The 11382-nt window shown below is 45.8% G+C and overlaps 2 protein-coding genes across 2 annotated transcripts; one reads left to right on the forward strand and one right to left on the reverse strand.

The window, feature by feature from the left end:
- Window positions 1-137: 137 nt before the first annotated feature.
- rab18b (RAB18B, member RAS oncogene family) lies at window positions 138-6521 on the reverse strand. Its single transcript, XM_079750321.1, has 7 exons — window positions 6350-6521; window positions 5966-6021; window positions 5457-5518; window positions 5175-5247; window positions 3573-3691; window positions 3332-3398; window positions 138-2352 (listed from the first exon to the last, which is right to left on the reverse strand). Exons 1-7 carry the CDS (start codon window positions 6415-6417, stop codon window positions 2180-2182), a joined length of 618 nt encoding a protein of 205 aa, XP_079606447.1. The 5' UTR covers window positions 6418-6521; the 3' UTR covers window positions 138-2179.
- A 1679-nt stretch (window positions 6522-8200) lies between these two features.
- Window positions 8201-11296, forward strand: ptchd3b (patched domain containing 3b; the record flags this gene model as incomplete). Its single annotated transcript, XM_079751347.1, has 4 exons — window positions 8201-8746; window positions 8998-9119; window positions 9212-9357; window positions 9792-11296. The coding sequence occupies 4 exons, from the start codon at window positions 8201-8203 to the stop codon at window positions 11294-11296; spliced, it is 2319 nt and encodes a 772-aa protein (XP_079607473.1).
- Between the last annotated feature and the right edge of the window lie 86 nt (window positions 11297-11382).

Below are 11382 nucleotides of genomic sequence, written 5' to 3' on the forward strand. Positions count from 1 at the left end.
GAGAACCAAGAAGCCTTCAGCTGGGAGTGAAACACCCATCCCACCCCCAGAACTACGTCAACATACAGCAGGGCTCACACTAAGGACCGACTGACTATAGTGTAGGCTACTTTATAGAGTGTGCTCTCCCTCGAGTCCAGGTCTACACATTTACAGTTTGATTTGAGTCCTTTCAAAGCACAAAACCAGTTGTTTTTCTTGGCCCTCATTGCCTCCAAAAGCAAACATCATACCTTCAAGTTCTTCATCTGTTTTAAATAATTAACGAGACCTTGGGATATGTGTGACCTCCCCTCAGAATCCCGTGCAAAAGGGCCCCTGAATCCAGCAGGGCCCCAGAACACGATAAGCCACTGCCGACACATGGGGACCGTCCCACGTCGCCACAAACAGCCGCCGTCTCCTAATGACACACGCTCCTCTGGCAGCCCGCGCTGGGAGACATACTAACCAGAAGGTTTCCACTTCGGGGTCCCTGCTCCCGCCTGCTTTGTGACATTTGGACTGAAGAATGTTCTCTGCACGAAAAACGTGGAGCCTGTTCAGTCATCTGCAAGGCTTTAGTGGAAACACTGAGCCTCACTCCATCCGTCCGCCGCAAGCTGCTTCTGGTTAGCACGGACACACTGAGCAGAGGCCAGCCTGATTAGTCCAGGACAATGTTTAGTCTACGGCTGTCCAGAGGTAACCATTTGGTTGTTTTTGTTGTTGTTGTTACAAAGATGTTGTTTTTTAACGGTAGGCATTTTTATTTTATTTCGGTTGGAAACACAGACGTGTCCAGGTTATAGCAGTTTGTAACGGTCCCACATGTCACGGAATAATAAGGCAATTCTTTATTTTAAGGGTATTGGACTCAACTAAAATGCAGAAAAGAGCATACTGGTAACCTATAAAGAAAAAACAAACCCTTCATATATTACATGTTTAACAGCCAACAGCAAAAACTAATAGAAATGAAGAAAACATGATGACGGTACAGTGACCATGAAATAACCTCAGGTGGCACAGACACTGGAGGAAACTTACTGAGACGTGCCTCTGATAGAAAAATTGACTTACAATGGTAGAGTGTCATGTCTTTACCAAATAGGTCTAATCAATAATCTTTTTTTTGAGGCAATTTGTAATTGCTAGAGTAGATAGGGGTACGTAAGGAGAAAGTGCCAGTGAGTAAAGAGGCTTTATGATACTGTGAAAGCTTCTTGAATTAAACTGCCAAAATTAGTGTATGCATACTCTCCTGACCAAATACTGAGTCGATTTCAGAGCACTGCGTGGCAGCAAATCTGCAATGAGACATCAAAGTACAGAAAACGGTATAAATAAAGAAGATGCAATAAAGAATAATGAAAATCATGACTAAATAGATATAATTACATAAGAAAGATAATAAAAACTGCTGATTTGGTATACATATTAATGGGGAGAGGGGGGGTCTATGCATAAAATCTATTAATGCTTCAAATGAAAAAGAAAACAGGCCACATGCCTCCCTTTGATATAAGGGTCATCTTAAAAGAGCCAAATCTTCAGGTCCCACAGCCTCTCTCCAAGTGATCACACACACACACACACACACACACACACACACACACACACACACACACACACACACACACACACACACACACACACACACACACACACACACACGAGCCGTGGGCCAAGCCCTGCAGGATTTTAGATATTGTTATTGGATTTACCGTTCCCAGCCCTGCACTGTATCCTACAAATTGCTGCATGATATAGCCGCTTTACATTAGGTCTTATCTTGCAGCAGTTTGAGCAAGAACAAAAAAAATGGGGGAAAATAGAGTAACCGTTGCTGACGTGATGAATGGAAACCAGATGACAATCATCTAGCATGGGCGGACTAATTAAAATAATGCACTTCCTGTCACGAGTTGTTTTTTTTTGTATCTTTTGATATAGAGTTGACCAGGAAGATATTAAAAAAAAATCCTGTGAAAGAACAAACAAGACAAACGAGAGTTAACAGGAAGTGTGCAAACAGCAAAAGTTGGCCTGACCGGATAAGATCTGAGGCCTTCGATCAAATGAGATCCTTCGATACAGAACCTGTACCACTAGGCTCCCCCCCGCCCCTACCCGCCCTCTCATTCGGTTGCCGTTCCTGTGTCCGGTCCGGTCATTTCCCCAGGTAGGTCGGTGGTATTCAGGGTATGGAGCAGTACCCTCCGCAGGCCCTGCCGGCCTGGGGCTCCTGCTCCCCCAGACGGACCCCCTGGCCCGGGTGGTCGCTCTCCCACAGCCCTGGTGTCTGGAGGATCTTCTCCACCAGCTCCTCGAAGGCACACTGGACCCCGTCTTTGGTCTTGGCGCTGGCCTCTGAAACAGGGCGGGTTGATCAACACATGTCAGTACAGTGCAATAAAAAACAGATAAACAAGTTTCATGGTCGGGAGAACTTTTCTGAAGTTTCCAATGAATGCGCAGGAAACACAGCTGTCCCGTCAGCCAGTCAAATGGGACTGCAAGATCCAACTAACCGAATCCAACCCATTTGATTTGGACTCGTCTAAGATGGACACGCGTTGACAAAAATGTCATAAAATGGCACGAGATGACTTCATCAGAGCAGCTAAAAGACATCCTGTGGAAACACGACAGGCGCACGCAGTGAAGGACCCTAAAACCCCATGACATCTTCTCTGTTCTGGCCACCGATGGTTTTTTTTCTCTTCCCTTTCACTCATTCTAAAATGGAAACTCCACAGAAGAGGCTAACCTAATTTCCCCGGAGCGGGGCGGACCGAGGGGGAATGGGGAACACGTGTCGAGACGTGGTTCGATAAACCAAAGACAGCCCGCTCCTTTTAATTCCAACATGAGCTCCTTGTGGAGAGTCTTCCAGCCGCTGATGGCAGAGAGCGATGGGCTGCCAGAGCTGGATAAACAAAGCAACAAACCTGAACTAAAGAGAGAGCAGCTTGTGCTAACGTCTCCTCGTCTCCTCTCCCCAGTCTGAGGGATGGACGCTGGGCTTGGTACAGAACATACTTAAAGCCAGCTCACTGTGATGTACACAACCCCTGCTGAGATTAGATACATTTTTCAACGTACTGTATACAACTTCAAAATGTTGACAGAAAAAATGTAAATAACGTATCGTTTATCATCTTTATTTTGGCCTATAAAGACTAATATGATGTGTGTCTTTTGCCTAGGGAGATCTAATGAATAAACTAGGCAGGCAGACAACAATCATCAACATGAAAATAGAATTTCCCTGACTTAAAAACCATTGAAGAAGTCCATACAAGGCTGACCCGCCCATGGTGGTCCCTGGGGACAGAGAGACACGTACCGATAAATAACATGGAGTGTTTCCGAGCAAACTTCAGGCCCTCGTTTCGGTCCACTTCATGGATGTCCTGGAAAGAAAACCAAAAATCTTTTAAAGATCAAACTTTAAATAAATGTCTCAGATTACAGATAAAATTAATTAAAATGATAAAAGATATTCTATTGCTTGTATAGTTAAGAAATTGATAAAATACTACGTTTCATGCAGTTAGTAATGCTGTATGTGGGAAAATAAATTATACTTTGTCAATTTTATTGCCAACAAGCATCTTGACGATGTCGTTCCGGGTTGTGTACGTCTCCAGCTCGTTCAGCCAGTTCTCCAGCTTGGTGAAGGTGTCCCTCTTAGTAACGTCATACACTGGAACCAACAGAGACAACAGGTAACACACTGGAACCCACAGGTAACACACTGGAACCAACAGAGACAACAGGTCACACACTAGAACCAACAGGTCACACACTGGAACCAACAGAGACAACAGGTAACACACTGGAACCAACAGAGACAACAGGTAACACACTGGAACCAACAGGTCACACTGGAACCAACAGAGACAACAGGTAACACACTGGAACCAACAGAGACAACAGGTAACACACTGGAACCAACAGAGACAACAGGTAACACACTGGAACCAACAGGTAACACACTGGAACCAACAGGTAACACACTGGAACCAACAGGTAACACACTGGAACCAACAGGTAACACACTGGAATCAACAGGTAACACACTGGAACCAACAGAGACAACAGGTAACACACTGGAACCAACAGGTAACACACTGGAACCAACAGAGACAACAGGTAACACACGACTCCATACGAGACAGATGAAAGAGAGGAGAGGGAACACACTACATGATACAGTGAGTAAGCTTCCTTAAGCCCTACAATGAATAATATCCACTGTTATAAAGAGTCAGGTGGGGACAGTAACTGTGAATAATATCCACTGTTATAAAGAGTCACGTGGGGACACTAACTGTGAATAATATCCACTGTTATAAAGAGTCACGTGGGGACACTAACTGTGAATAATATCCACTGTTATAAAGAGTCACGTGGGGACAGTAACTGAATAATATCCACTGTTATAAAGAGTCAGGTGGGGACACTAACTGTGAATAATATCCACTGTTATAAAGAGTCACCCGGGGACAGTAACTGTGAATAATATCCACTATTATAAAGAGTCACGTGGGGACAGTAACTGTGAATAATATCCACTGTTATAAAGAGTCACGTGGGGACAGTAACTGAATAATATCCACTGTTATAAAGAGTCACGTGGGGACAGTAACTGAATAATATCCACTGTTATAAAGAGTCACCTGGGGACACTAACTGTGAATAATATCCACTGTTATAAAGAGTCACGTGGGGACAGTAACTGTGAATAATATCCACTGTTATAAAGAGTCACGTGGGGACACTAACTGTGAATAATATCCACTGTTATAAAGAGTCAGGTGGGGACACTAACTGTGAATAATATCCACTGTTATAAAGAGTCAAAATGGGACAGTAACTGTGAATAATATCCACTGTTATATAGTCACGTGGGGATAGTAACTGTGAATAATATCCACTGTTATAAAGAGTCAGGTGGGGACAGTAACTGTGAATAATATCCACTGTTATAAAGAGTCACGTGGGGACACTAACTGTGAATAATATCCACTGTTATAAAGAGTCACGTGGGGACAGTACCTGTGAATAATATCCACTGTTATAGAGTCACGTGGGGACACTAACTCTAGCAGGACAAAGCAGGTCAAAGAGAGATATCCTTTTGGAGTAAGGTATGGTTCCATTAGATCCGATGGCAGAAGACTCACCCAGAATAACACCCTGCGCACCGCGGTAGTAACTGGGAGTGAGGGTGCGAAACCTCTCCTGCCCAGCTGTGTCCTATAAAAACACATACAACAACAACAAAGGAGGGTGGATATCTTACCCAGTGACCAATCATATCTTCCTTACTCATCTCTCACTTTTTGTTTACAGTACTGTGCTGTGTTGCCCCCTAGTGGCGAGATGTTTCGCTTCAATATGTTTTTCACTACGACCAAAGATTATGATGTCAGTAATGCTGTAACAAGAATCTGAATTCAGCTTACCCAAATGGCAAGCTTTGCACTATTTCCATCGATGGCGATTGTCTTTACTTTGAAGTCCACACCTTCGAATAAACAAGTAAAATGCTTAGAGAACATAAGAGCTTTAAGAAGTGTAGTTAGCACTAGAGGAGAGTTACTATTGGTTTTGATTGGGTACATTTGAATACACATGGGTGAGGCAGAGGAGCACATCATGGGTTATCAAAGTTGAATGACCCCTTAACACTGCTCAAAAGCATACCTCTTACTTTTGGCGAGATGAATGTGTTTGTGTGTGTTAGTTTGTGTTTTAATACATGAGGTCTTGTGTGTTTGTTACCTATGGTCATGTGTGTGTGTGTGTCCTATGGTCTTGTGTGAGTGTGTTACCTATAGTCTTGTGTGTGTGTGTGTGTGTGTTACCTATGGTCATGTGTGTGTGTCCTATGGTCTTGTGTGAGTGTGTTACCTGTGTGTGTGTGTGTGTGTGTGTGTGTGTGTGTGTGTGTGTGTGTGTGTGTGTGTGTTACCTATGGTCGCTGTCTGCTCTGGATCAAACGTGTCATCTGTGAACCTGATCAGGAGACTACAGCGTGGGGAAGGCATTGTGGTTAATAGCGAATCATACATGACATAAACATGTCGTGTTTTGATAAGGCATTCCAACAAAATGTGTATTTTCACTGTTAACTTGATTAAACAACTTGATAAACTATCCGACTTGTAAGCACTTAGTTCACACGTTATAAGTTCTGCAGACAGTGGGGATCAGCCTGTTCTCCCACACACTACAATGTAGGCCCCGTATGCTGTCTGTACACAGAAGCCCTGAGGAGGAGCGGACAGCAGGACGAACACACAACACAACACAATGTCAACAAAACAGCTAGCCAGCTAGCCACGGAGTTTCCAACCTGGATTTCCCGACTCCACTCTCGCCAATAATCAATAGCTTGAGGGTTGTCAGGATGTCTTCGTCCATGGTGTAACTATGGACCAGCTGTGGCAGTGCTTTGAGGTGTGTTAACGTGTTGTGTTAACGTGTTGTTCGGGGAGCGGAGGAGCAGCTAGCGTCTGATCCGGAGCCTCCAGATGGTTTCTGAGCCACTTCCGCCCGCAAACCGCCTGTGACGTCACGCCGGTCCATGTCGCTTAAGGCAGCGGTGCCCAACCAGCGGTCCGTGGGCCCGTTAGAACCGGGCCTTGAAATGTTTAGAAAAAAAAAAAAAAACGGAGGCTAAACGAGTCATGTTATTTCCTCCAACACATAGACTCCATACACTTACTTGTAGTGGAGAAAAGGGAACATTTTTGTGAAATGTTCTGAAAGTTTATAGATTGGTATATTAAATTCACACAATTAGTCTTTGTTGCCACCTAGTTCATAATATATAACTAAACCACTGTAAATCAAGCACTGTAAATACACCGTGTCTTAGGAGGCACTGCCACTTTTCATATCGTTGCATTTCTTCTATCTGTATGTGTCCAATAGAACTCTTGAACTTCAACTTCAACTCTTTGCACTACTTTTGTGTTCATGGAAGTCAAGGGTGACTTTTCTTGTGTTTCTCTTATAGATTGTAGTTCTTATATTATTGCATTGTTGAAGGGAGCCTGAGACTCAAGCATTGCAATGCTGTTGCTTTAATTGTTGTGAATATGACAAATAAACCACCTTGAAAAACAGCCACATCTTTAGTTTTAAAATGATGCATCTTAAAATGATGCAATAAAATGACTACTGGTCCTCAAAATCTTTTCATGAATATGCCGGTCCTTGGAACAAAAAAGTTTGGGAACCCCTGGCTTAAAGTCCAAAACCATCCTCTTGTTTGCCGAATAATCAGTTGGCCTGCGGGGTACAATTGCTCCTTGCTGCATAGATGTAACTACTTTATACATGTTACAATCACCTTGTAGGACGATTACGTAACTGCTGAAACCACGTGTATCGTTTATGAATGTAAAGGCACCCTTTAAAAACAATGTATTATATCAACAATAATGAGGATCAACACAGTATCACCCTCATACGGATCATCTTGGTTTACATGTCCATTTGGTTTACAATATAAAACATGATCACCCCCAGCAATAATGTTGTCATGCAAATAAAAAAGTCTTTCATTTGCCTTTCTGTAGCACAATGTGTTTTTCACAGAATAAAATCTGAAAGACATGCTATACATGGCTTATCCTGAGTACGGCTTTCCACTCTCATCCTGAAGCACAGGTGGAATTCTTCCATTTCTTATCCTAAACAAAGAGTCAGCTTTATCCTAAACAAAGGGAAAAACATACAAGCACAAGCCCCCATTGTGGTGCGTCTTAAGGCTTTACAAACACTGCAGTGATCTTAGGGGCCCTGGAGCCCAGGGAGGAGCCTCGGGGGCCCGGTGGGGGGAGACTCAACACCAGTAACACAGGGAAATGGAACCAGTCAGCCACTGGATAGCACAAGTGTTCAATTGTCTTTCCAGTTAGGCTACTGATAATTACACCTTTACCCATTTAGGATCTACCCATGTATTAGATAATCACACACACACACACACACACACACACACACACACACACACACACACACACACACGCACACACACACACACACACACACAGCAAATAAATGAGCAGCTGAAACCTTGTCCATGAGTTCTTCAGTCTTTGGGGTGGAGAGCAAGCATCAGCACTAGTAGAGCATCAGTACACATTATTTCTGCATTTCAGCCTCATATTCCATTAGGTTTCTTCTGTTCTTCCTCATGGCCCGATGCTACACAGACTGCCTGGAACGACCTCTGCGCATCTTCTTCTGTGCGTTGGGTCGTCTCATCGGCAGCCATCCCTGGTGGTTCCTCACCGCTCCTCTGGTGCTCTCAGCCGGGCTGGGGAGCGGGTTCTACCTTGTGAAGAGCCGCTTGTCCAACGACATCGAGGAGCAGTTCACCCCTGTGAGCGGGGCAGCCAAGACGGAGAGGAGGTACATTCAAGAGACCTTCCCAGAGGATGGCTCCATGGCCTCCAGTCTGAGGCTGAGCACCGCCGGGACTTATGGGACCTTCATAGCCACCCATGAAACAGACATCCTCACAGCAGAGTCCCTTCAGGAGATCCTTGACCTGGATGTGCATGTGAGGAATATGTCGGTGGAGATGGACAACCAAACATTTCAATACGCAGATCTGTGTGCTCAGGTGGCGAGGGGAGCCTGCTACTCCAACGATATCCTGAAGATCCTTAACTACAATGCAAGGAATGTGGAACTCATCAATTTGACGTTTCCGTGGTACGATGGTCGTTTTGGGAGGGTACCGTTGTACACGAGTCTAGGGAGTGTCTCTTTGAACAAAGGGAACAGGGTTGTCCAAATTGCTGAAGCCATTCAGCTAAGTTATTTTTTACTCGGGGATAACAAGATGGTATCGGATCGTTGGCTGAAGGACTTCATGGCTCTGATGTCCAATACGTCTATGAAAAAGATTAAGGTATGGTTATCGTAGAGTTGGACCACCTTTTTTTGTATGTTGTGGTATGTATTAATTATTATATATCTTTCCAGGTATCACACACCACTTCCATGTCAATGCAGTGGGAATTTGAAAAGACCCCCGCTTCAATCGTCCAGCTGTTCTCCATCACATATGCCATTGTTATCTTATTTACAGTCCTATGTTGTTGGAGGTGAGTAACTCATTACTTGATTCATCAAAATAATCAAAGGTAGAAGAACAAACTGCAATATTGAACTGTAATTCTGTCACTGACTGATGTAGGATGGACAACGTGCGGAGTAAGATCTGGGTGGGGGGCGTTGGAGTTCTGTCCACCGGTCTCGCTGTCCTGAGCAGTTTCGGCATGTTGCTTTTCCTAGGCTGTCCTTTCGTCATGACGGTGGCCTCCTGTCCCTTCATGATTCTGGGTAAGGTTCTAATGGGCATCATCAACACATCCAAAACCACCAGACAATTTTTTTAAGGAAGGAACCATGTCCAACAGCAGTGTGGACTGTGTGTGATTCAGCCTCACCTGGCCTGAGTCAGGTTGGTTGCCGGCTGGGGTAGGGTGAAGCGAGAGGGCTCAATATGACCGAACACCTGCTCTGCATGAACCTGGTCCTGGGGTCGGAGGGGCCCTCTAAAGCCACCCAGGTGAAGAAAATATAAGAACTGAATAATGGGGCCAGCATAAAGTAGTGGTTAAGGTGTTTGACTTCCAGCCAAAAGGTACTGTGAGTGATTCTTAATCGTTGTGTGTAGGTCTCAGTAGTAAATGTTAACCCTACAAATCATTGCACTTTCCTATAGTTTCAGACAATAACTGACAATTTTAAATTGTGACCTTTTTCACATTAAGGTATAGGAATTGACGACATGTTTATCATGGTGTCCTGTTGGCAGAGGACGCGGGTAATGGACAGCCCTCCCGACCGGCTGGCCAGTACGTACGGCAAGGCGGCCGTCTCCATCACCATCACCAGCCTGACGGACGCGCTGGCCTTCTTCACAGGCTGCTGCTCGCCGCTGGCCTCGGTGCGCACCTTCAGCCTCTACGCCGGGGCTGCGGTGGCGTTCTGCTACCTGTACAACATCACGTTCCTGGGGGCCTTCCTGGCTCTTAATGGCCAGAGGGAGGCTGAGAACAGGCACTGGTTGATCTGCAGCAAGATCCCCGAAGAACTTCCACCTGGGGGTTCAGGGGCATTTGGCGTCTGCTGTGTTGGCGGGAGCTACGACCGGGCGACCGGTAAGGAGGCCGACCCAGTGAGCCGATTCTTTGAGAAGTTCTACGGGCCGTTTGTGACACAGGCGTGGACTAAAGGGTTGGTATCCATGGTCTATGTTGGGTATCTGGCTGGCGGTATCTACGGCTGCTCCACACTGGAGGAGGGGCTTGATGTCAGCCACCTGGCCTTGGATGATTCTTACATCATCCGCTACTACAACACCCAGAGACAGCACTTCTCAGAGTATGGTCAGAATGTAATGGTGGCTGTGAAGCAGCCTTTCCCCTACTGGAGCCAAGAGGCACAAAAAATGTTATGTTTCGTGGATTTTGAAAACCTGAGCTACGTCAATAGCACATCGGCTTGGTTCCTGTCATTCAAACAGTACGCAAATGAAAGCAACCTCGACGTTAGTTCTAAAGAGGGGTTTCTAAGCCACTTGCCTAGTTTCCTCAAACTCAACCCCATCTTCAGACAAGATCTCAACTACAGCGTAGACGGGATTCACGCCTCTCGTTTTTTCGTTCAGACCCTTAACACAGCCACCAAGAAGCAGATCTTGCTCGGTCTGAGGAGAGCGGCAGAGCACTGCAAGGTGGATCTCTTGGTCTACCACCCTGCGTTTATTTACTATGACCAATACGCCATCATCACGGACCACGCTGTGGAGACTGTCCTCGTGGCCGTGGCCGTGATGCTGTCGGTCTCGCTCATACTGATACCGAACCCGGTGTGTTGCCTGTGGGTGGCCTTCGCCGTGTGCTCGGTCCTCGTTGGCGTGGCTGGCTTCATGGCCCTGTGGGGCGTCAGCCTGGACTCCATCTCCGCCATCAACCTGGTCATCTGCGTCGGCTTCTCTGTAGACTTCTCCACCCACGTCTCCTACTCCTTCGTCTGCAGCGCCAAACGTGCTCCGAACGACAGGGCGGTGGAGGCCCTGGGCCAGACGGGCGGCCCCGTGCTCCAGGGGGCCTCGTCCACCATCCTGGGGGTGCTGGTGCTGTCCGCGTCTGGAAGCTACATCTTCAGGACCTTCTTCAAGGTCATGTTTCTGGTCATTGGGTTTGGGCTGCTCCATGGCCTGCTGTTCATCCCCGTGTTTCTAACATTTTTTGCTGCTTGCAGGAAGTTGTGATATTAATGGTAGTAAAATAACACTGTAAGTATAGTCTGGCTCCACTTGAAGAGCTGGCATTAAAAGTGCAAAGCGTATGGGTTTGA

This window comes from Pollachius pollachius (assembly GCF_949987615.1).
Source record: "Pollachius pollachius genome assembly, chromosome: 14".
In the NCBI taxonomy this organism is placed as follows: domain Eukaryota; kingdom Metazoa; phylum Chordata; class Actinopteri; order Gadiformes; family Gadidae; genus Pollachius; species Pollachius pollachius.